Source organism: Python bivittatus, unplaced genomic scaffold (genome assembly GCF_059951505.1).
Source record: "Python bivittatus isolate LINGU-HERP-01145 unplaced genomic scaffold, Pbiv_v1 ctg000020_np1212, whole genome shotgun sequence".
NCBI classification, from domain to species: domain Eukaryota; kingdom Metazoa; phylum Chordata; class Lepidosauria; order Squamata; family Pythonidae; genus Python; species Python bivittatus.
Window position 1 is genome coordinate 125,449,639 of NW_028277030.1, and position 27,434 is coordinate 125,477,072.

The following is a 27,434-nucleotide window of genomic DNA, read 5'->3' on the forward strand; positions in this document are numbered from 1 at the left end:
TGCAAGGTGCCCCAAATTCCTGGGGTCTTATTTCATTTTCCAGAATGTTGAAGAAGAGATGAGGAGATAAGTATATGAAGATGTGTAGGTTGTCAGAAGCTTGCATGCATAACTGGAGTGGAAAACTAACCTTTAAAAAAATATCTTCCAGCAAGAGGTAACTGAGAGAGAGTAGTCTCCTTCAACCTTAATTGTTTAACCCTGCTATCATGCCCTACTGTATGACATTCTCTTGTAATGGGAATTGGCCAGCTAGCATACACACAGAAAGCAGTTCAATTAGTAACACTTTCCGAGATTGCACCCTGCTATTTCTGGAGAATATTATTTGTCTGTAGAAGAAGGGGAATGAGACATGCATCACATCTTGGCCATGACCAAAGGCCCCCAGTGGAAGTGCTACTGAATGACATTGTCAGTTCATCCCCTGATGTCCTATTTTAATATGATAGATTTATTGCCAGTCCAACTCTGAATGCCTGTTTGTTCAGAGATCTTGCCTCTTCCTGTGTCAAGTAGTTCTATGTCTGTCCAGAGAGAATAACAAAGCTTTGTCATGTTATCTGAGGATTTCTCTCTACCTTGGCAATAAGTTTGCATGGAGGAAGATTTTATCCCTTGAATTTTAAATAAAGCTGGAATTACTACCCACACTCTATATTTTGTGTTTCTAATAGCCTTAGGGTCATTTTGACCAAATAAAGTCAGTGAAAAGCGTTTGGTACAGGCGAGGAGGCAAATTATATGAACATTTAGGGGAATGTTGTGGTTTTCATCCTTTGGACACCTTTTATTTGGACATCCCTACCCCAACAATTTATAGAGTTTGCTCACTCCTTTAAAGATCTCCAGTAAGTAAGTAAGTAAGTAAGTGAGTAAGTAAGTTTATTGTTGTAACCACAGGTCATAACATAGGAATGCCATAAAATACAATAAAATAACCATAAAACAATAGTGAAATTATCAAGTAGAGAAATAGAAGAAGTACTAGATATAAAAAGGTTACAACAAAATAAAGCAAAGGTACAACTAAGCATTTCTTTCTAAGTTTAAATGACAGCAGAGCAAAAGTAGCAACTTGGTTGCTGACAGTTGGAAACACATCTGCAAGAAGATAGTTCAATTTTTCAAGGTCAGAACCCTTGAATTCATCTGCCATTAATAATTTGGCCCTGATCTCATTGTAAATAATGTCCTCCACTTGTCCAACACCACAAGGACAGAGGCATTGTTCAACAGAGAGCTTATAAAATCTCCCTTCGAGATACACAGAGGGCATGGTCTGCAGGCAAAGGGATGTTAAAACCCTTCTCAGTGAAGCACTGGTTATGTTAACCAGGTACTGGGAGAGGCTTTTATGTTTTTTATAATGATACCAAGATGAAAATTTGGATGACTGTACTACAGTGGCATCTTTATTAGCATCCCTTTCAAAAAGCCAATTTCTGATATGTCCTCTATTCCAAGATTTAAATTCTCCCAAAAGTGGTAGGGAATACATTTGTAGAATGGGTGATAAAATTTAGTCCATTGATTCCCAGCTATGTAATGAAGTTTGAGAAGATGGGATTCTTGAAGGCTTTCTAGCTTCTTATAGTGCCCCAACAATGCAAGATGTATTCTAACAGTGATGGGAGGTAGCCCTACCTCTATCCTTAAATAGGCAGGGGGGGTTCCTTATGAAATTGTTTTGGACTACTTCCAATTGGGCAATGACCTTCTCATCCCACCCCCAAATCTCAGCCCCATACAGCATCTGGGCTATCACCTTGTCTTGGAATATTTTAAGTTCAGGGGCTACCAATTGCCCTCCTTTAGAATAAAAAATGTCAGAATAGCACCTACTATATGCTGGGCAGTAGCCAAGACAGTAGATAAGTGTGTTTTCCATAAAAGGGATGCCCAGGTACTTAAAAGAGGGACATTGCTCTATTTTTGGGGCATTAATTGTCATCTGTGTTTAATATTATTTTAGCCAAGAACTACTACCTTTGTTTTATTATAATTTATCTTCAGTTTTTCCCTTTCATAATAAGCAGCTAGTCTGGCCAGTAATCTTCTAAGGCCAATGTCAGTACAGGAAATACCATCCATGTCATCAGCATACATTAACATTGAAATTTTCTGTTCACTGAGTGAGGGGAAGAAAAAACCTTCATGGCTACTACAATATCATTAATATAGAAGTTAAATAAGAAGGGAGCAAGTAAACAGCCCTGTTTAACTCCTCTTTCCAATAAGATAGGGTCTGACAAGGACCCTTGTGGGCCCATTCTTACTCTAGATATTACTCAATGTCTGTCCTAGATAGCTTCTCTTGTAGTCGAGACCTGCCAATGGAACCAAAGGCAGAAGTAATGTCACTAAAAGTGATATAGAGTTGTTTTGTACGCCCATTGGTATATTTCTGAATAAGGGTCTTCAAAGTAGCACAATGATCTAGCACAATGTGCTATGGCCCTTTCGAAACTCTGCCTGTTCTGGATGAAAGAGTTTTGTTTCTTCCTCCTGATCTTCTAATTTATTCTGAAGATGTCTGGCACAGAGCTTAGAAGAAATATCTAGCAGACTAACTGGGTTCCAGTAGTCTTTCCCCCCCCCCCTTCATTGCCAGATCCTAATTTAAAGAACAAGTGTTGTGATCAATATTTAATCTCTTATTTACTATTAACAGTATTATAGCTATGAACAATAAAGCCAGCCAAACACTCTTTTTGTTTTAAACAAAAAAGATTTATGCCATTGACCTAGTATACTGTATGCAGGATATCTAATACACAAGACCACATAATTAACAATAATCACTCATTATGCATACCTAATTAAGAAGAGATAACTGATGCTCCTGATGAACTTTATTTTAATTTAAGTGCATCCTGGAAACATTTTTTATTGTCTTGGGATTGACTTCTCATGATGGTAATGTTCCATAATCAAGGCTACTTGTTAATAGGTTTATATATTTTAATGTATTTCAATTTTTGTCATTTTATGGGTTTTGATTTTAATTTTCATATAATATATTGTATATCACCCAGAGATGGAGAGCATACAGGCAGGATAGAAATATCTTAAATAAATGAATGTTCCACATGCTGAGACAAAGTACAATGCCTCTTGCCTTCCTTAAATAACGTCCCAGTTTGCTCCTGACATCTTGGATTCATAATGATAGCCACCCATATTTCAGTAGTTTCTGGAAGAATTATTTGCATAATTGGTTTAAGAGTGATTGAAAGGGGAAGTGGAAAAGAACAAGAACTTTCTTCCCATCACCAGGGCTGCTGCTGCAAACTGTGCAATTTGATAATATTTGAAACAAGGGATAATAGCACCTGGCATCTTTGATAGAATGAAACAAACAAACTTGTAAAGGAAACTGCTCTTATAAAGTAGAAATGAGCAAGATATCTGGCTTAAAGGGAATATCTATGTATTGATTGTTTGATGACTATCTGTGTTGCAAACAATGTATGCTTGCAAGTGGAACTCTTCTCTTGAAAGGACTCTGGGAAGACTGCATCCTCTTCATCTTGGTAAAAGGGTCAAGTAGTGAATGATGATGAAGTTCATAAAGCATCAGCTTAATCATAACAACTGGGAACAAACATTATTAACATAAGTCAGTATATTCTATTAGGCTAGGAAGTGGAAGATGTGAAGAGTTTCTTGGCAGACCTTCTAGTTATAGAAGATAGGAACACTCTTGGATGCCTTGCAGCTGGCTTCTGTTCTGTTTACATAGCAAAGAACAAAAAGAGTACATATGTGCAAAGATAACCCCAGGCTTCTGAAATAAGTGTGGAGCAACCCTCAGCTCTTTTACAGAAGAGCTTGCCAGTTGCATGCCCTAGCCGATTAAAGGGCAAGATTATTCAGCTGCACTACACTCGGTTATTTATAAAATCTAAACAGAAATCACACTTTGGTGTTTTCTCTCACACTCTATTGGAAACTTTCCTTTTAGATTTAAAGGTGACTGATGTGCTATTCTATGGACCAAATCCTTGATGCATTTATCTAGAGACATAGTGAGCAAGACTCCTGTGCAAATCAGTGGTGAGAATTATTTTTCTATTTCTTTTTCCATTGTGACTTGCATGAAGTTATTCCCATTTGCACCACTATTTTAAGTTCTAAGTATTGTAATTATTATTCTAATTTTTATTTTGCACTTCTAGGGTGTTTGAAACCATCCTAGGAAAATTTGTCTTTGAAAGATAACGTGTAAATAAATAAATAAATAAATAACCAATGAAATATTTTAATTTTAATACCATTGCAATATTTAAAATGAAAATTTGCTATGTGTTTATTTACTATGAATACACACACACACACACACACAAACACACACATACATACACCAAATTTCTAGGCAGCCCAAAATGACCCTGGGAAGCTGCACAGTTTAAAATAAAACAAACAAACAAACAAATAAACAAACCCAGGAAGAAAGGAACATATATAAAAAGAGCAATAGCTGCCCCAGGGAACAAAAAAATATCCTCCCCATATTATCCCCAGTCTAAAGGGACCCACCAACACTGTAACCAAAGACCAGGAAAGAGCCACCTGAAGACAGGTAGGGTGGGAGCTGTAAGAATCTCTGGTGGGATGCCTTTCCAGAGGGCAGGTGCAGCAAAAGAAAATTGTCCCATTAAATGACATTGCTTAGTTGATGGGACCCAAAACAAACCAACTCTGTATGAACACACAGGATGGACAGATAATACAGGAGACAAGCAATCTCCCAGCTAGCTAGGCCCTATGCCATGTAAGGCATTATAGGTAATAATAACCAAAACCTTGAACTGCAAATGGCAATTTTTGGTAACCAGAGCAGCTCATGAATTAGAAGTGTTACAGGGGCATATTGAGGCCTGCTCATCACTGCTTGTGCTGACACATTCTGGACCAGTTGTAGCTTCTGAGTGGTCTTCAAGGGCAGCCCTATTAAATAATCTACCCATGAAGTGACCAAGGCATGAGTGACTGTTGCTCAGTCCAGGAATGGGTGCAACTGAGAAACAAATTGAACCTGTAAAAAGGCCTTTCTGGCCATAGTTGTCCCTTGCTCCTCAGGCATGAGCTGTGAGTCCAGGATGACTTTCAGCTAGTGCCCCAGTCCAAGATGGGTGAATATAGCCCCATTCAGGACCAAAAGTGGAAAGTCCCTGAAACGAGGAGGTCAAAGCATAACTTGGTCTTACTAGTACTGAGCTTGACAATGTTCCTTCCCATCCAGACTCCAATAGCCTTCAGGCACTGGGTCAACAGCCAAGTATTGTAAGCCACCCAGAGCCAGCCTGGAGTCAGGTGACACCTAAACTGAACAAATAAATACATACTAAGTATCATCTGCATATTGATATCTGATCCTGACCCAATGGATTATCTCCCTCACTGGCCTCATGTAGATATTAAACTGAAAGGGTGAAAGAACATTGAGCATTTTGGTTCCCCACTAATCAGGGGCTATGGACTTGATCTTTCCTTCCCCAGTAATGCAGCTCGAATTGGCCTAAAGAAAAAGAACCACCATAACACTGTGCCCCCTCCTCCCACTTCTCATATGCAATCCAGAAGAATAACAAGATCATTGGTACTGAAACTGCTGAGAGATTAATGGATACATCACCTAATCCTGCTTCTGTCATAAATTGTTTGCAAACATGAACAATGTCATCTCTTATTTTGGCCAGGCCTGACACTGCACTGTCCAGGAATCTTTTTCAGGGCCCTCTGCACTTGCAACCAACCAGAAAGGGGAGTTTGGAGACTGGATGAAAATTGTCCAGAGCAGTTGAATCAGCAATGGCTTCTTGAAGAGGGGGTGCACCACTGCCTCCTTCAAGGCTGTCAGAACCACTCCATCCCTCAAGGAAGCTGATAAAAAATTGTACAGGGCGGAATATACATACTGCCTGCTGCAAAGGTGCTGCTATAAATAGTTCATCCAGTTTTTATTATGGATATTTTGATTCTGCTGGGACAGATAATTATCACAAATTTTGTAAGATGCAGTTAAAGATGTCTAGGGGTATCTTTTGTGCAAACTAGTTAGATATTATAGTATAAAACAAGACAAACCAAGAACCAATCGGGAATCAGCACTCCAAAAATGGCCAATCAGAAGCCAGCATGAACAAAGGACTAATCAGGAACCAACACCACCAAAATGGCCAATCAGGATCAGGCACCAACAAAAAACCAATCAGAGACCAGCCCTCACCAACCTACAGCAACTGGATACTAGCTCAGCTAAAGACCAATCAGAAGTCAGCACACCTGCTATAAAGACAGGAGCCCAGTCATTCCCTGCTCTATTGCCTGTGGTCTGCATAGCAGTCCACTTGCCTCTGAAGATGCCAGCCACAGTTGCTTGCAAAATGACAGGAAATCTGTTGTCTAGACCATGGTCACTAAACTGTGAAGCCCAACTGCAGCAAGACTTCTATATGTGCAAAAATGGACAGATATACAAATACCTATTGCTGATGAATAGATATTGAAATTAATGGAATTGGCTGAGATGGCGAAACTTACTGCTTTGTTCAAAGTCAGGGCACTGTCTAACTTTGTCCCTAATTGGAAACCACTCTTAGATTTTTTGCTTGATACTCAAAAAAATCCAGTTTTGACTTTGGGATCTGCTGATTGATGTTATACCTATAGAAATATGTTGAACAAATTATAAGTGTTATTCAAATAGATTAATTTTTAGGAATCTTTCTGAATATTAGATTAAAAACTATTTCTTATTATGCAAATTTTTAGATATTAGAGTATGAGGCAAATACATTTTCTATCTATACCTCTACCAAGAAAAGTCAGAAGCTACTCTCTTTTTCTTGTGTTCCTTTTTCTCCCCCTCCTTTTTTTTCTTTTCTTTCTCCCTCTTTTTTCCCCTTCTTCTTTTCTTTTTTCCTTTGTATTTTAACTTTTGTGGAAAATGTAATAAAGATTTCAATACAAACTAAACCATGAAGCCCAACACTGCCCAAAGGATATCTGAATCAGCCAGTGGTATTTCTAAATGCAGCTTAGATGTATGGTGGGAGAGTAGGATATTTCATGGAAATATAGGAGTAGATTTTTCACATATCTGAAAGAATTAAAATATTTTAAATTGAAATTCTCCCTGCAAACAACATGGTGGAAACAATCCCATAAATCAAGTGACATGTTTGACAATTAATTGTTGAAATGTTACGGTGTCAACACTTTTCAAAAATTAAAAAATTGTATATGAAGGATACATGGAAAGATTTCATTCAAGAAATAGTGTAGTTTAATTTTAGCAACTAGATAGTAATTTGCAGTGAATACAGTGTCACCTTTTTAAAGTAAAGATTTTGAGGATTGTATTATGTTTAATATTAGTGTAACTGTAGGGTAGAAAATTCAGTTCAAGAATAATGATTATAAAGTGTCATTTCAGTTTATTAATAAAGCTATTATATCTTGAGTAGCTAGCTGTATATGTTACTAAGATAAGAGCATATGTAGAAAATGTTCTATATAACCTCAATTTAACTACTGTCTAAAGTTTTTTTTTTTCCAATCAAACCTCTTTGTCTTGCTGACAATGAAAACCAAGGTGAGCAACTGCAATTAAAATAAATTGCAACCCTTGCAAAGCCACCATTGTTTGTTCCAGGATATTTCAATGAATTTAAGCTCTTCCCACTGAGTATTCTCTAGGAAGTTCAGTAACAGAAGGGAGTTATAATAATTATTTGGAGTTCTAGCAAAGGAAGGAAGGAACTTTAATTTAGCATGAGGACTGTTAAAGTTGGTAATGAATGTTTTGTGCTTCTCTGTTTTTCAAAGCTGTTTATGTAAGACTAATTAAAAAGAAAACATCTAGAAAACATCTGCTGTGTACATTTATATTACCAAAATATCCATCCACAGTGAATTTTAAAAATCTGTATGGCATTTTCTTATGTGAAGTGCAGATGTGGTCAATGTAGTTACGATCCCTGGAAATTGGTCCAGTCCAAATATAAAGCATCTTTATTAACATACCCAAGAACATTGGATGTATTTTAAAGGTTGTCACTGCTACCTATTTAAACCAAAATGTAGTGGGCAAGAATATATTATTTGTCAGCCAAAGCTGGGGTATAGTGTAATTTTAAATCATAGATTAAAACCAGAAAAATTGTGTTAATTTTAGTATCATTGACCAAGTATGATTCATAGTATATTGTATAAGAACTTTAAGTTTTAGAAAATTGTTTTTTTATTACTTTAGTCGCATGCTTACTCTATTTTATGTGTAATACTTTTATTTCTCTTACTGTAAGTACCCACCTATATGATAGATAGAAAACCCCAGAAGGTATGTATGTGTTGTGTGTGTGGGGGGGGAGGGACTACATTTTAGACTCAGGTAGAGGATCCAAATATTTTGGGCCCTGTGGCCTTATTTGAAATGTTCACAAAATGGTTACTCTGATGATCATGGCCGCTCAATTTACCATTTACCAAAAAACAGCTACAGGTAGTCCTCATTTAATGACCACTTGTTCAGCGACCATTCATATTTACAACAGTGCTGAATGAGTGGTAGTTACAACCAGGCCTCAGAGTTCTGGCTGTTGCAGCATCCCTGCAGTCATATGATTATGATTTTCGACATTCCCTGCCAGCTTCCCACAAGCAAAGTCAATGGGGAAGCCGGCAGGAATTCGGAAGTTGCAGTCATGTTAGGTCCTTGCCTCACTTAACAATCCACATGGTCCTCACTTAATGATGGCAACTGGGACTGCCAGAATTGCTGTTGCTAAGCAGCATGGTTATATGACATCGTGCTTCATTAACCAAGGACTACCTGTAATGCATTTGTTCCCTATCAATCTTGCTGTCTCTCCTCTCCTCTCCTCTCCTCTCCTCTCCTCTCCTCTCCTCTCCTCTCCTCTCCTCTCCTCTCCTCTCCTCTCCTCTCCTCTCCTCTCCTCAGCAGGTAGACATACTTCCAAAGAAAGAACTGGGCTGCAGCCACCCTTCATTTTTATTCTTAAATAGTGCTTCGGAGGCTTTTGCAGTATATCAGTTATTCTTTCATTTATTTATTTGAATCTAAATATATATGTAAAAATAAGCCTTGGGGCAAAGACCCTTGCAGCCATCAAGGGAGAGATTTGAGTTAGGATGTTGGTTGCTAAGGCTAGAATTTAGCAAGATACACAGAATATACATAGCTCAGGACTGAACTGTAGAGGCCTTGGGATTCTCTGAGCTTGGTCCAGCACTGAAGATGTTACCTAGTTGGGTAATGAAACATCTGCAAGAAATGACAACCAAGCTCAGAGAACCCCAAGGACTCCACATTGTTATTTTATTAATCTAGTGCATTAGTTTTCCCCCACTTTATTTTAACATGAATTTTGTATATTTTCTCAAGCCTCCAGTAAGCAGAGGATCAAGTTAGATAGATTGTGTGTGAGTACACATACACACACACGCACACACAAGTAAAATTTAGGTTAATCTCCAACTGCTGACAGAGGTAAAAACTTTTTTACATGAGAATTTTTCTTTGGTTCTGTAAGCATAGTCCCAACTTTTGTCATGGACCTAATAGTAGTCTACATCCTGATTAAATTCAGCTCATTCTCTGTCCTACATTTTGGGGACAAGAAGACTATGAACACCGAGCTAATTCAATTATCCATGCAACAATCATGTGTGGTAGATTGTTACTTCCCCTAGCTCTGTACCTTCTGTACCTAAATTAATTATGCTTTAAAAAGGCAAATACTGACAATACCAAATTTTCACTTCTACAACTACAAAGTGTAGTGGTAATACAGACAGTTTCTTCTTCTGTAATGGTTGTTACTTCTCAAGGTCATCCATTTCTGTTTCTGGGAAACTCATTGCAACTGTAATATGGTTTGTAAAAAAACTAGCTAGTTAAGAAAAATAGTTTGGCTAGCCCAAACATAACACAGCCTAAACAACACTTCTACCCTGTTAGGACCAATGCTTTAAAAAGTGTTGCCCCATCATTCAGACATCAGATTATTCTTTTATCATCTCCCATAAACCTCCCATAGCATGGTTAGTCCTGTAAGATGGCCCATAAATTGACTGGTACCTAAGATCACTTTCCAGCTCATAAATATTCTATATGATATTACTGGCACTCAGAATTTCAGAAAAGAATTGCTTTTTATATAAGTTGGCCTCTCTCTGCCCCCCCCCATTTCATATAGTCAGTGGTCCCTATTTACTAATATCAGCTTTCATTTAGAGCCAATTCTATTGATTAGAGGTTTAAGTGATCTCTCTGTTCCATCATTTGCAGTATTTGCACTTGTATTCCATATACTGTGCACTTTTGCTTTCTGGTAAACTCATTTCAATTGTGTACAATTCCCAGAATCAGATCTAGTAACGCAGAGTAGATCTGACATAGTGTGAGATAAAGTGGAATTGTCCATCACAGAAATCATTACTGTTCTATTAATCAGCTGCATCACACATTTGATTCATGTTTATTACTGATTAATTATAGTAACTAGTTAATGCATTTGTTGATGTAGAATTGAATTGTAGTAGTTCCAGATTATTTCCCTTTCTTTGTAAATCATCTGAATTTTATTTTATTTCTCAGGCTGAAATGTTAGCTATATTTCTCATCCCCAGTACTATGTCATCTACCCATAATGATGCACTGTGACAAGATGTAAAAATCATTAGGTAGAAAATAATTAAAATATTATTGATAGGTAGAAAGGTCTACCAACTCAAGCCAAAAAGACATTAGTCTATGAAATGAAATGAAATTAAGGATGAAGTCCTGTAATGGTAGAAGGAATAACCTTGAGGAACAGGAGGAAGAGCCCCAACTAAGACAATGGTCAAATAAAAGAAATCTGAGTCTGGGTCAGAACTGTCACCAGAGTAAGTGTCACAGACAAGACCCTCCCTAGTTCTCATGAAGATAAAGTGGTGGTAGGGTGGGGATGGGGTGAGTGCATTCAGACTTGCAAGATTCTCTAGCTATAACCTTATAATAAAAGTAGTATTAAAGTGTATAACATTGGTTTCAAAGTCTGGTGTACCTTGGATGGGTGACAAATCCAAGAAAGAAGTTTCCTTCTCTTCCCAATTACATGCCATAATACAAGATACATATCAGGAAGTCTCTATTTCTCCTAATTCATTTACCCATTTTTGCTCATTAATATTTATAATGTTCTACATTTTAAAGTTACATATAGTTCACACTCTCATAATAACTTGCCTATTAAAACGTATTTTAAAAAACTAAACAAACTTAAAGAATATCCCCACAAAAATGAGTGGCAGAAAAAAAGTAAATAATACTATGATGTTATAACCTTCCTTAATTGCAGTTACATCATCATCATCATCATCATCATTATTATTATTATTATTATTATTTTTATTATTATTATTATTTGCAAGTTAAGAGATGGTTATTGCCTGTTTTTAGGCAATATATTTTCTCCCTCAAACAAAGCAATATATATTTCATTCATTCATTCATTCATTCATTCATTCATTCATTCATTCATTCATTCATTCATTCATTCATTCAGCCTCTCCTTTAGAAACCCATGCATACATTCCTCACATTGTATCCCTACAGTAACAGCTCTATACATCCGTGGGAACTAGGTACTGATCTCAAGTTATGCAGTAGCGTTTTATGCCTGAATGTGAACTTAAACCTGGGTCTTCTGCTCTCGATCAATATCCTGATCACTTTTTCACATATGTATGAGAGAAGCAATATGTACACCTTCCTCCTGAGGCTCCTTCCTCTCCATACCATGTTTCAAGGTGCATCAGAGTCTCTAGCTTCTTTTTAATTCTTCTTCTTCTTCTTCTTCTTCTTCTTCTTCTTCTTCTTCTTCTTCTTCTTCTTCTTCTTCTTCTTCTTCTTCTTCTTCTTCATCATCATCATCATCATTATCATCATCTAACATGATACACATTTACCCTGATATTTCTTCCACCTTGTCTAACATAATGAATTTGCATAAATAAGTCCTTCCCAGAGAATTACCATCTTGATATAGTAGGAAGCTCAATAGCTTCAGTGACTCTGAGAGCTATGGTAGTGAAAGTGGGAGCTCCTAATAGGGTCAATCTTACCAATAAAATCAAAAGTAGAGAGATGAAGCTAAGAGTGATTCACAAAAGAGATTAGGACAAATAGGACATTGCAGGCATGAGGGAACCAACACACTTGGAGAAGCAACTCCAAAACCAAACTTAGAAGAAGGACATAGCATACCACTTCTGTCTTCTTGACATGAAAACGGTATGGACAGGACTGAAACATTTAGACAAGTTTGGGTATTAGGTGATGAGACCCCCAGGTTAGAAGGTATTTCTCTAGTTACTGGAGAAGAATGTTGAACTTCCACAAATAGTCTTAGAGGTGATGGTATGGCCAACAAAGTACAGGGAAGTCTGATCACTTAAGGTGTCAGGACTGATAGAAGAGTTCCTCATTTTACAAGACCATGGTTGAAACTGGAATGAACCAAGGAAAATTTGAAATTATTAAAGCAGAAATGAAGCATACTAAATTAGATATTTTATGAATGTGAACTTGGGTAGAATGAAATGAATCAGGTGATTATATGATAATCTATTTAAGTCATGAAGCCAAATGAAGGCAATAATATTTACAAAGGACATTGCTAAGTAATGTATCTGTTCAATTATAAACTAGTAAGTGACAGAATCATTTCTAATGCAATTAATTGATATCCAGTAAACTTCAATGGAATTACTACTGGTTAACTTCATTCCATTTATTAATTAGTAGTATGACATCTTTTCTTGATATCACATTTAGCATCTCTTCCAGTTTGCCATAAAATTCCTCAGTGTCTTCCAGATTTTATCTGTGGAAATCTGGAAGACACTGAGGAATTCCATGGCAAACTGGAAGAGATGCTAAGTGTGATATCAAGAAAAGATGTCATACTACTAATTAATGAATGGAATATTAAAGCTGGAGAAAGATAAAAGTTGGAATTACAGGAAAATTTGGATTTGGTAAACAATACAAGGGATAAGTGAACAGATTTGGGGGGAAAAGACTTTATTTATTGCTAACACATCTTCATACAACTTAAAATACAGACTCTACAGCTGGACATCACCAGGTAGACAACACTGGAAACAAATCAACTCCATAAAATCGAGAAGTATAATCCAATCAGTGAGGACCCTTTCAGGGGCGAATTATGAAATAGACAATGAATTATTGGTGTCAAATATAAAGGTTAAACTTAGAAATTAGAAGAGTAAATGTGCTAGAAAGATTTGTCCAGGAATACATGTAAAATATAAATACAAAATCAATGTAAGGAACACAATGTAAGGAACACATTGATCCAATATGCTTAGCTTATGCGAAAGAGAATCTGAGGAACAATAGGGAAAGACAAGAGGCATCATGGAACCAATGTGGAAAAAGATATTTCCAAAATTTCAAAGAGAAAAATAAATGGCTTTCAGAACAAATTATAATGATAGCCAAAGAAAGCTGAGAGATGAAAACCTTGAACAATAAGAAAGATGTATAATGACTGAACACAGACTTCCAGAATCAAACAAGAAAGTACAAAGAAAAAAAAAATAAGTAAAATGAGAACTATTTTAAGACGATCAGAAAAATCATAGAAAAATATACAGCTAAGGTACAAATACATTATAATCATGAAAGAGATGTAATAGAAGCAAATGAAATTAAAGGAAGATGGAAAAATAATACTAAAACTCTTTACAAACTGAATTATAAAATGAGAAAAATGTTTGCATAGAGAAACTATATTACTACCCTAGAAAGTGAGGTATAAGTGGTTCTGGACTAGAAAACAGGAGATTGTGAATTCTAGTCCTTCTTTAGGCATGGAGGATGCTTGACTATTGTTTTTATTGTTTTTATTGAACTATGATTAACAAACATTATCAAGTAACTAAATTAACATAAATCCAAGATGTATGTATGTGTGTGTGTGTGTGTGTGTGTGTGTATACATATACATACATACATACATACATATATATATATATATATATATATATATATATATATAAAACTAAAAAAAGACTACTAAAAAGTAAATAAAGTGACAGGCACTGTACATGTACAAATTTACCATATATATAAAGCATTACCATATTATGGTCTATTGCTACTGAGATAAACCATAAAATCCAACCAAACTGGACAGAATTGCCTTGGGTATTGAGTCCTTTCTGTATTCTGTATGAATATTTTCATAAAGCAGAAAATATTAAGATAACTTTTCTGAGGAATCTTTATAATAAACTGAAAGTTACTGTAAGAACAGCAAGATTGAAAGAAAAGGCAGCTAGAATCAAAATTGGAGGTCAAAGCACTAACCACTTTGTTAGCCAAAAGTCAAGAGGACTTCTTACATTATTTTATTTTAAAATGTAAATGTTTAGTGATTAAAATGAAAAGATATGAAATAAAGTTGCTATGAGTCTCTTTCCTGGTCTGGTTAGACTGTTCAGCTATGGTATCCTTCTAAACCACTTGCAAAGTTTGGAGACGGGAGGTATCATTTTATGATGGTTTAGCTCCTTCCTGAGTGGACATTTCCACTTAAGGGTCTTGGGGGAAGAGCAGTTGAGCTTATGGCTCCTTCTTTGTGGGTGCCACAGGGCTTGGTCCTCTCCCCCAAGTTATTTAATATTTAACATGAAACCTCTGGGAGAAGTCATCCATTGGTTTAGGGTAAGATATAATCTACATGTGCACAATACCCCTTTATATCTCTATCTTGGGCTGTGCTGGAGATTCTGGAGATGTCTTCCTCTGGTGTCTGGAGGATGTTAGGGATTGGATCACATAAAATAAGTTTAGACTGAACAAGATGACGTTCCTGTTTGTCCGGAAACCATATGGTTTATTGCTAGCTCCATTGTCCAACACACTCCTCCTAAAGAAGCAGGTCTGCTATTTGGAAGTTCTCTTAGATTGACAGTTTCAGCTTTTTCACAGGTGGAGTCTGTGACTATCTGTGACTAAGGCCCTAGCTTGGTGCAGAAGCAAAAGGCCCTGAGAACAGTAAATTGCCCTTATCACTTCCAGATTAGTTTATTGGAATGTAGTCTACTTAGAGCTGCTATTTAGAGCTACTAACTTTGGCTAGTGTAGAACTTGGCTGCTGATGGGTAAGATATGTTTTAGCTAAATTACATCACTGCTGTGCACAGTGGTTTGGCTGCCCAAACATTCCAGCTACCTGGAAACATTGACCTGTTTGCAGGTCCAATTCAAAGTACTTGCAATTACTTATATAGCTTAGGTCCAGGTTATTTTATTTTATTTATTTATTAAACCAATTTATATAGCCGCCCATCTCACCACAGGTGACTCTGAGCAGTATACAACAAAGCTAAAAACAGTCAATAAATATATTAAAATATAAAAAGCAAAATAAAACAGAGAATAAAAGGATGATAAAAATTATCATGGGGACTGTCTGTTCCACATAGAGTCTGCCCATCCAGTGCAGTCAAATTAGGAAGGGATAATTCAAATTCCTGCCCCCTGGAAGTCAGTGAGTTAGAAGAAGGTTTTCTTTTCTAGGTTGTTCTTGCTTTGTAAACGTTTGCCTGACATTCAGGTGGCTCCCTCTCTCCTTGCATTTAGGAAAGTGACAAAGAGTTTTCTTAATTATAATGCCTTGAGGTTTAAGGTTTTGCTAGTCTTTCTAATGTGCTAATTTCTCTCTGGATCATGTGACCAGGAAGGAGGAGAGAGGTGGACTTGGAATGGAACAGTCAGCAATGCTCCAAGCTACTGACCATTTGCCTCTTCCATAAGGAGTCACTGGAGGATTTTTTTCCTCCATACCCCTGGCTGGACCAGATCCATTTTCAAAAAGCTTCTTTTTACAGAATTCTTCTACTGTGCCACATTTAATCCCACTTTCTTTAGTTTCTGAGAAGCTTTCCAGCTAATGGATGGACAGACAGATGGATGGACAGCCAGATGGACAGTTCCAAGCCTCTTTACATATTTTCTGTCCAACATTCCATTAGGATGGAAATAATAATAATAATAATAATAATAATAATAATAATAATAATAATAATACACATATAAGAGAATGATTGCTATAGACTATGAGTATGAGATAAATATATTGCATAGTACAGAGAAAAAGATTGTTGCAAAGAATGTAGGTGAAGAGAGCAAGCAGTGGTTGAAATTAAAAGAAGCAGAGAAAATGCAAAGTGATTTTGACAGAAATAAAAAGTACTTTTGGAAGAGATGAACATGGAGCCTCCAGCAGAGTGAATAGAATTAAAAATAAAAGTAATGAAATTATTTGGAATAAAACTGAAGTGATGACATATTTATTTATTTATGTATGTACTATATACTACTTCAGTCCACCTGGGCTCTAGGCATGCATAATAGGATTAAATAATATAAAAATCTAAACAGTATATAAACGTAGTAAAACTAAATCCTACATCAATAGCTTGAGAATTAATGCTAAAAGACCTTCTGGAAAAGCTAGGTTTTTACCACTTTCCAAGGCTATTCTTCCCTATGGGGAGGAGCCACAACTGTGCATACCTGCCTTTGGGCCTCCTCCCTCTGTACCTTCTGGTATGTGTTTGGGTTAGGCAGGCAGATTTTATCAGGGAAAGCTGGTCTTTCAGATACCCAGGTCCCAAGCAATTAAAGGTAATGTAATGGTAATGACCAGCACCTTGAACTGAACTCAGAAACATACTGATAACCAATGCAGCTTCCACAGCAATGGTTAATATGGCACTATTGAACCTGAGCAGTTAAGCATGTGGGCTGCTGCATTCTGGACCAGGTAGCTTTTCTTGGCAGTCCTTAAGGACATTCCCATGTAGAATTACAGCAATCCAATCCAAATGAGAAATAACAAGGGCATGAGTAATCGTTCTCAGTGTAACCTGTTCCAGATAAGGCTGCATCTGGGGCATCAGCCAAAGCTAAGCAAAGGCTGTGCTAACTATGGCTTCCATCTGCTTCTTTATCAGGAGGACTTCCAGACTACAAACCTGTTCCCTCTAGGATAATAGAACCCCTTCAGAAGATTTCCATTCTGTTCCTGGAAACAGTAGACTTTTGAATTAAGAGCCTTTTTCTTTGGGTAGAATTTATTCCTGTTTCTCTTCATCTAGACCCTGACAGTCTCCAGGAACCTGCTTCAGATATTTAACACATCTGCCATTGGGCTTAGGCTGGAGATATCCAACTGGGTGGAGAGAAAGGCTGAGAAAGCTCTGACTGGATGGAGTTGATGAAATTTTCAAAAAGAGAGATATGGAAAGTTTAAGGAGCAAAAGGCAATCTGTTAAGAAGTATATAGACATGATGGAAGCAAGATATGGAGAGGTATGGTGAATGGTAAAAGAATTACATTCTTTTAAAACTTTGGCTTACTATTTCTTACTCTATTTCTTCACTTTGTATAATGTTGCTTACTCCCAAAGGGAGCAGAATGATTTTTGTGTATGTACTGTATGTACATGTCAGATATGTACAGATTTATTTATTTTTTTACTTTCACATGCACAGATGATCCTGCTTTAAAATTATTTGTAATTTCACATGAGATGTTACTGCAGAGTTTTCTCCTGGTGATACTACATCTAAATGTGACTATTGCATACAAGATATAATTATGTCTTTTCATTTTGCATGGACAAGAAAAAAGTCCAGGTAGACTTTAATATTCAGAATAGTTCAAATGAACTGACAGAATGAACAGAAGAGAACACAGCCAGTTTCTGGGGTGAAAAAAAAACAAAACAAAAACAAATCCAGCATTAATGTGAACTAAAAACAGCATAGATGAGAGAAATAATCATAGAAAAAGAAAACAATTATTTTAGAAGATAAAGATCTTTACATATTAATAGAAAGTATCTGATAAAAAACAATATACTTCTGTACAATAGAACAATACTTTAGAAGAGCACTATGCATCAAGTGTGGAAGAGAAGTTTGTTTATATTTTAGATGTCATCATATTAGGTAATTAAAAGACAACCTGATTGATTCCCCATCCATAACTGAAATGATATGTGGGAATGACCTTGGGAGACAAGTGGAAGAGCCACAGACTAGGCAACAGTCAGATAAGAGACAGCCAAGTCCACAGAAGAAATGTGGGCATGACAAACATCTCAGAAGGGACTCTCCCTAGTCTGAACGTGGAGGAACTTTCTGTCATGGGCAGATCACTCGCTGTCTGCTTGGTTTTATGCTAGGTATGGAGGTCCAGTTTTAGAATCTGCAGGAGCAGAGAACTGGTTAAAATGGTCTGACTCAGATGTCTGACTGATCCAGATGGTTTTCTGAAGGCGCTTGTGGAATGTCCTGTGTTAAAGTCTGGCTGGTCTGTGAGACATGCAGATGACCCATGTAGTTAACCCTATTGTACCAAAATGCCATCTTTCTTTCACCAGGGATCTGGCAGCAATAAAGCAAATAGATTGGAGCATGAATAGAGAAATTCTTGTGATAAATTGTGATAAATAAATCGCCTCCATTATATCAGCCCACCCCATTTGGTCCAGCAGAAGGGGCATGTTGTGGACCACAGCAGTCAAGGAATTTCAGCTGGTGGGGTCTAGGAAGAGGGCCTTTTCTACCGTGGCCCCTGCCCTGTGGAACAACTTACTATCAGAGGTGTGGTGCTCATGGCCTTCCAGAAGAGTGTGAAATCTTGGCTATGCCAGATGGCCTGGGGCCCTGATGGGGGCTTGCACTGTTGGAATTGGCTGGTGGGGTAATCGATTCTGCCCCACCCTTCATCTTGAATTGTATATAGTCTTTTTATATACAGTAGTATTATTTTTTTAGCTAATTTAATATGGATATTTATATTTTTACTGTTTTTACTGTTTGATTTTAATTGTGAGCCACCCAGAGTCACCTTCTGGGGGAGATGGGTGGCATATAAATTTAATTAATTAATTAATTAATTAATTAATTAATTTTAAAAAATTGTACCCCGCATGGAGTTGAAAGATGGAGCCATCTGAAACTCTATTCTGCAGCAGTGGGTACAGTGAAAAGGGCTTGCTTCTCTGCTCTGTTGCATCTATACAGAAGAGTCTGGTGGTGCCAGAATAGTTGAAGACTGGAAGAGATGTTGTGATCTTTTGCAGACAAAGTTAATAGGATTCACTACTATTTGGATTCTTATATTGCCACAGGTCATACAAAGATAACTTTGGCAACTGCTTGTCAGGTTTTCACCTTGGGGATCATGAAAATGTGGACAGGATATGTAGAGAGTAGAGGGAACCACTTTCTTGAACCTTACCATTTGTGGATGATTATATGAGCCAGGTTGGGACTGGTCCCATGGTCAACACTCTTTGAATGTCAGATGTGTTCTTGCCTACCTAAAGGAGTCATTTAGAAAACTGTTATTGAAAAAGCCCTCCCTTGTCCCAAAATAATTTCCTCATTTAGGACAATATCAAATATTCCATTCTTAGATAAATTGATTGAGAAAATGGTAGCCTCTCAGGTCTAAATGAATCTACATGAAACTGTTTTTAGGATCTACTTCGACTGAGGTTTCATCTGGGATGATCTGTGCCATAAACTCAGAAGGGGATGACCTAATCTGAAACTATATGAACCTGTCTTTACTGTTTAACATCTACATGAAACCACTAGGGGAGATAATTTGGCATTCTGGAGTAGGATGCCAGTAGCATGCCAGTGATATCTAGCTCTACTGCTTTCTACCTTCTGAATCCACAAAGACAATCAGTATCTTTGAATATTACCTAATTTTAATAAGGGGCTGGATGAGGGATAACCAGGTGAACTTCTAGACAAGATGGAAGTGCTGTTGGTAAGTAAAAGCAGGACTCTGAGACTGAGGTGGAGCCTTTTCTAAATAAGTTGCACTTTCTCAGAAAGAGCAGGTTTGCAGGCTGAAAGTGCTCTTTGACCCCCACTGGATTTGCAGGTGGTAGCAAAGAACACGTTAGCAAAATTTTTGCTAGTGACTCAGTTGCGACACTTCCTGTGCCAGAATTAGTAGCAAGTATCCACACCTTGTTTATTTCCCATATTGACAACTGCTATACACTCACACTGGCCTACCAATGAAAAGTGACCAGAAGTTGGAATTGGTGAAAACATGGCGGCTTGTACAAGATAGAGGGGTCATATGAAGCTAGCATTGAAAGTTCTGTACTGGCTACTAAATGGCCACCAGGCTCAATTTAAAGTGCTTAAATTTATTTATTTGATTTGATTTTGGTACCACCTGACTCCAGAATACTGCAGTAACATAAATTATACACACAGAGAGAGGAATAACACAATGGTGGTCCAGACAACATCAACACAAAAACAAAAACAAAAACAAAAAAATCAATCATCTCTAACAAGGGGGGAGCACACGCATCTGACCCCAAGGCCAGGTCTTTAAAGCTTTCCTGAATGCCCTCAGAGTGGTCTAGATCTCAGGAGGTACCACATTCCAGATGGCAGGTGCCGTGACCGAGAAGGCATGCTTTCTGGGTCCTGAAAGATGACACTGTTTATCCTTAAGCCAGAAACGGGTTAGAACCTGATTATTTGAAAGACTGCTTTTCTCACCATGAACCTGCTTTGTTACATAGACCTGCAGTAGAGGCCCTTCTAAAGATGCCATCATTGCTAGAAGCTCAATAACTGGCTATGCAAGGAAGAACATTCTCCTGCGTGGCCTTCAGATTATTCACTCCCCAAAGAGGCATTTGGATCTTACTCTTCCTGTATTTAGGAAGAGTAAGTCTCTTTCACCAAATGTTAATTATTTGAACGATTTCTTTTAACTTTGGTTGTGATTTTACAGGCTTTAATTTTTTATTATTATTATTATTATTATTATTATTATTTGGCTTTTGTAAACCATCTTGCATATTACCATACTTAGAAAGGTGGCGTATAAATTCAGTAATAAATAAATAAGCTCATGTGTGTTTACTGCAAAGAAGATAATATGGATTATGCACTGATTAACAGCCTGTGAATATATGGATTTAGGAAGACTACATTTACAAAATCTACAATTTTATAATTATGTTTTATCTTATATCATTCTCAGATAGCTCATTGGAAGATGCAAACTTAAAAAAAACAAGCTTAAAAAAACAAACTTAAAAAAAACAAATAAGGGGAAATTACAGCTGTAAAATATTAATAGAAGAAGGGTCAAAGCTATCATTCAAAAATGGTTTCTTTTTTAAAAAAATACATTTTCTGTTGTTTTACAAAACTGAAACACTAATACGGAAGGATGAATAAACATACCTAAATCGAACAACAACAGCAGCAGCAAAACAGCACTGAGTAAAAGATAATTGCTTCAGAAATCCATTATTTTATTTTTAGTTATGAATAAATCTTTGAGAAGCTTTCAAAAATCACATGATGCCTATCATTACCCATAATTTATTTGTCCCCCATTTCTGATATTCAGAAATATACATTTTGGTTCAATTAACCTATCCTTTAAAAATTATGGTCACTGCATCTTGGGGTGTCAATTTCCACAAATTAATTAAACATTATTTCTAAACAACTTTTCTGTCCACTTTCAAAATGTGAATGATGCGGAGGAGCACTCTTACCATACTAGTAGGTAATGTATGACTCATCTCCAGGTGTTAATATAAAATACACTTAGAGCAACTGATCTGATAATACATGGAAACTTTCCTATTCATTCCATTAGAAGGAGCAGTTCCTTTATGAAATACTTATAACTATGTATTGGTACTAGAAAATCCTTTCAGCTTCTGCACTAAAACATGCTGGGAAAGACATACTAGACGGGGACATCAGATTTCATCTATTAGCCATTTCCCCCACTTTGAATGTTTCTAGGTGAAACGCCTATATTACAACTCCAGTAGTGCCACATGTTTAAATAACACCTTCATATATTGCTGACAAAACAGCATCCTCCAATGGAGACAATCACTTCATCCCTGCAAGAAGCTATTACACTGCCTGCTCTTAAGAACTAGATAACCTTGGAACAGGTTTCAGAGGTGCACCGGGACTGTAGGATAGAGGATACAGGAAATGTCTGTCTTATACATACAAGTTCATTTATATGCTATTGAATGTAGCCCATTAAAACACATGACTGACACTTAGTTGAAAAATTAACCCAGACCACTTTGAAACCATGGCATTCACACCTAATTCTTATTCAGCTAGTGTATGGTAGCTTTATTGACAAGTAGTGACATTTCATTCTCAATTAAAACCCATGCTCATTGAAAACTACCACTTTAGGCACACAGTACGGCTAAACCTCTCACTCTGTCATATTAATATTTTATGTGCAAGAACTTCATTTTTATGGAATAAAGATTTGAGGCCTTCCACCAACAGTCTGATAGGATTAGACTCAGATACAAGTTGATCTACTCAGCGAGAATGCTGCTGTACTCATGACCTAACTTAAGAACATTCTTTGCTATCTTTTTACATTATCAAAAGCTCATAGAGAGCCTAAACATTTCAAAGACTGGACAAGCTCAGTAAAATTGAAAGTGATTTTTTTATATTTGCATTGTATTATTAAAGGCAGCATGCATTGTTCTTCAGAAACATTTTCAGTAAATGGCATATTCAATCATACAGTAAATCACTCATGACATTAGAGATAGGTAAAGGAAGCCATCTTAAATGTCTAAAGTAGATTAATATGACTTTGTGAATTCACAGGACCTCAGATTCATTTTTTTACGATACAGATTGAAAAAAAGAAGCCAATTAATCAAATCTCAGACCAGAAGAATGTAAAAGCAAATTGAGGTTTCAAGGCTCTGCTTTTTACCGATCTCTAGGATTCATGATGGAATGGTAATTATGATGGGTGACGTTAGTTACCTCTTTGAGACAACCCATAAAGTTGTTACTGACTGGTGATCCTGGCAAGTCTGCTGTGCTAGGACTGCCTCCCACATAGAAAAAATCATCGGAGCCCAACATGGTGTAGTCTTCTTGTGTGTAGCCCGTCGTGGTCAGAATTCCATCCACTGATATAGTCACCTAGATAACAAAGCACAGGGAAAGGACACGCTATACTCAGACCTACATACTAATGTCCTGGGATATGCCTGGTTTTTATTTTTATTTTTATTTTGTTTTTTATTTTTGAGACCTAAGGCGGAGCCCATTTTCATGTCTGTTTGAGGTTTAGTCTTGGATTCTATCCCTAGGAGCTCTAACTAGTTAAAAGAGTTGTCTTATTATTGAGCTAGTGTCAGCAGTCCCTATTTGCAACTCAAAAGGTTGATTAGCAGACACAAAAATGGTGTTAGTAGAATGCTTCCTAGGTTAGTTTAGCTGGTGTTACATATTAGTAAGTTTATTAAAGTCTGTCATTGACTAATAAAAAGAGCGTGCACTTTGATAACAGAAAAAAGGCACAAGCCGTATTGCCAGCAGCACAATCACTCTTTGCACTATATATAGATATATATACAGCAGCAACTGTGCATGCAAGGGCCTAAATTCCATGCCAAAGCAGGGGAGAAAAGAAGGGAAAAAAAACAAAACAGCAAAAAACAACCAAGTGGCGGCAGCAGACTCTGATGTGCACATGCAGGAGAGCGGATTTCAGAGAAGGAGAAGAAGAGAAGAGAAAGGAATGGAGAGAACCAAATGGCTCGTTGATGAAGTAACAATGGATGAATGTGTAACTTCCATCATTCCCATCCATGCTTGCATGCCATGCATTATGAATGGTTAGAATGCTGGCTAGGCCAGCAGCATGTTAGGCCAGCTTAATCCCTTGTTAGTAAACCACAGCTTCTGATGCAAAATGTTAACGATGCCCTTCTACATGTGAGTTCAAAAAATAAAGAAAAAGGAAAAAGGAAAAAAGGAGAAAGAGAGAGAAAGAGTCGGACAGGAACAGATAAATAAAAGAAAAGAGATCAACAACAGATGACAAGGAGGTTAAAAAAGTAAGCAGAAGAGTACCAACCGCAGTTCCTCTTTTGTTAATGATGTCTACAGTTAAAAGAAAGAAAGGAAACACACGGCAAACCCAAAATAAGAAACAATTAGAATGATATCTACCGAACAATGTAGTTTGTTTACCATAGCGTGTCCAATGCCTGAGTGCTTTGTGGAGAAGGGGGGAGAAAGGAAATTAAAAACTTGTGAACAGAATAACGATCGTTTACTTAAAAAATATGATGGTCACTACCAATGTTAGTACATTATTTTGGTTCAGGTAACGGTTAGTAGAATGAAACATTCCATGAATGACATGTTAGTTATTAAGCATGTTAGTAACACAGAAAAAAGGGCAAAATAATTTTACAAGGAAAAATAAAAAAGCAGACTAACAGATAGGCCTCCACAGAGGTAACAGCAGTTGTATTTTCCTGCAAATATATATTGTGATATTGATCAATATAGTTATATATATATATATATGTATATATATACTGTAGATCTTATTTCAGCTCTCCACCGGACAGAAACAGATATACAACCACATTCCTTTTGTTCTCCTCCAGCTGAATGTTTCTGACAGACATTCGAAATGACTCTTGTGTTGGAATACCTAAAGCTCATCATCTGACCTCGGCTTCTCCTGATCCCCAACCTTTCCCAAACTCATTACCCCGCAAATCACTACGAATCCCCTAGTACTCAATTTTTTTACATTCATTTCATTTCATTTTATTTTTCACTCAGCACACAAGGACTCCTTCTGAACTCCAAAATGTCTTTCGGTCATATTGATGGACTTTAGGATCACAGTTTACCGCAATGAAACCAAGCAAATATCTCGACCCGGGGTGTCCGTGGGAGTGGGGGTCATAAAAGTCAATATGGCAGCTGCAACTATGCAATCAAAACCTCGCCCTTTCATTAAAAGGGGCAGGGCTTCGATTGTGCAGATGTGGGCACCATTTTTACCTTTTTGACCACCTCAACGGACTCCCCTGATCCTGACACACAACAATGAGTAGAATGGATTTCTGCATCTGACTCTCTGATCATGCACCTGCCAGAACATCTGTACCTGACACCTTTCACTCTCTTTCTACTTTTTTTTTTTTTTAATGCTGCATGGTTGCAACACTTTTGGATGAGCAAAGGCAAATCTAGAAAGTGGGCTGCTTGCAGTCTATTTCAATGTCTACTTTTGTTAAATTAGTTGTTCTATATTCATGATCTTTTAATTACTGTTCCTATGATTATGCTTTTATTTATTTTATGTAAACATTTATGAAAATTACTTTATCATTCTTATCCTTACAACAAACCTGAACACTCTATATGTTGTATATTTCAATGAAGTAGGAGAAAGAAAGCATGACTTCTACTAAAACTCCAGTTTAACATTTGAAAAGGATTGTGTGTGAGAGAGAGCTAGAGTGAGAACTTCCAACATCTACATAGTTACAGTATGTCTATATCTTAAACGTACTTTTATTTATGATTTATGTTAATTCTTTACCACTGCTGTACCACTCTATACTCTGTCTCACAGCTTTGTTGCAACATTGGAAGTACCACTAATAATATCCCAGATGGAATCCTTCTTGTCTCCTTCTCGGTAGTTTCTGTACTCATCAGGGAGCTTGTAGAAGTACTAGTCACATGTTTCCTCTAATAAAGTGTTTAGCATCCTGCACAGGGACTATCCTCAGAAACCTTTACACAACCTTTGAATTGTATAGAAGATGGCACAGAACTGGCTGCAACCCCACTGCTAGACCTGTACATAAAAGAGATGTCTGAGATGATTGAGTTAAAATCAGTGAATTGCCCAAAGCCAGCAGAAGCTTCACGGTAAGTGGTATAAACTGATCTTTCAGAGTCAAATCCCACACAGAGTTAAGTGTGATATACTGTTATCACAATGGATAATTGAAAGGTTTATATTTAGACTTTATTGTTTGTATCCCATTTCAGCCATTAGATTCGCTAGATGTCATTTAGCATCTCACTATATATTCAGTTCCCCCTCACTAAATTTGGAATTATAGCAAACCTCTCCACAGGTTTGTTTCGAAAGCAGGTATAACTATTAAAAGGTCACAATATTTTTAAACTTGAAAATCAAAGCAAAATTGCTCACAACTATTTGAATGAAATAGAATGAACTATTTAGGATATGATCCTGCCACCATTTTTGCATGGATAACTCTCATCAATTTCACTGGAATTCTTGCATCAGTAACTTATATACACAACTGCAACCTGAGGATATAAATGCTATATGTGGAAATACAGAACATTATTAAGCATAAGTTCATTGGTAGGACATGTGTCTTTCTAGAAATTGTCTGCTATTAATATATTTTAGGTATTTATTCCATCTGTATAACTCAGTTTTGGATTTCTCAAAATGTAGTTGAGGGACCCCAGCAGATTAAAAACCAAACAAACATTCAGCTTTGTTTCAGCGACAGAAAGAAGGAGCTTCTGGGCAATTACAAGTATGAAATAGTAGCTTAGGAAATAATTGGTTGTCCAGGTGCCTAGTCTCTCTGATAACAGTGTCTACTCTTCCCAGCCCACCTGCCTCCCACATATACACAACATTAAGCATCTGGCTGTGCTTCCATAGTTGTTCAGAGCAATCCTGGTCAACAACTACTTTCTAGGTGTGCCTGTGCTCATGTATGAAAGGAATTATACATCTCTATACAACATGGAGAACCTTAGGGTTCAGAGGTCTATTAAACACTCAGCTGCATGTTATTCTAACTGCAAGTTCACCAAACACTTAGCTGTAGCAGAAGCAAAGTCAGTTATTGCTGTAACCATTGTACTGTTACCTGACGCAGATTCCTGGTTACTTTCACATCATGCCAGGCATTGTCATTAAATTTCCCATTCACAGGTTCCACCAGTGCTTCAAAGGCCCCTGAGCCCAAATTTATAACTAAGGAGACAGCTCCATTTTTCAGGGCAAGGTTGACATAATCAGCTGATTTCCCAGTGTGAAGCATTAGTCCATTCCTCTGTAGAGTTTTAAAGGATAGAGTTATTTCATCGCTGCTGCTTTGGATAGGATTCTGTGAGAGGTCGTAGCAGAAATACTCTGATCCTTTGAACGTTGCAATGTACTCTTCTTTTCCTAAATAAACAAGAAGAGAGAAAATCTCTGTAATTTGTTGCTTCTTGTATATATATGAACCAAACACACAATGTTCACATAAATCAGACTTTTTTTCCTAATGCAAGAATCAGTAAGGATTCTTGTATTCAGTAAGGATATTCCTTACTGGGAAAAAAAAATCATTTAACAATTATTGAATTCTATTTGTTTTGTTGTGGACTCTTGGGAGAAGAAAACTGGCATGGAAGTTTTTAAGGATTGTTCAGCAAGGCCAATTTA

At 37.0% G+C, this 27,434-nt stretch overlaps 1 protein-coding gene across 15 annotated transcripts in view; it reads right to left on the minus strand.

Annotated features, from left to right (window-relative positions):
• The window catches only part of NRXN1 (neurexin 1), a 986,667-nt gene that overhangs the window by 608,771 nt on the left and 350,462 nt on the right, over positions 1-27,434 (minus strand). For 8 of the 15 annotated variants that reach the window (XM_088149210.1, XM_088149185.1, XM_088149249.1 and 5 more), the window contains 3 exons: positions 26,872-27,173; positions 24,149-24,193; positions 22,952-23,113 (listed from right to left, as the gene is read on the minus strand). In XM_088149210.1, the coding sequence (XP_088005336.1) occupies positions 22,952-23,113; positions 24,149-24,193; positions 26,872-27,173 (509 nt within the window). The remainder of the gene's footprint in view (positions 1-22,951; positions 23,114-24,148; positions 24,194-26,871; positions 27,174-27,434) is intronic. The other 7 variants (XM_088149220.1, XM_088149264.1, XM_088149254.1 and 4 more) reach the window with 2 other exon arrangements.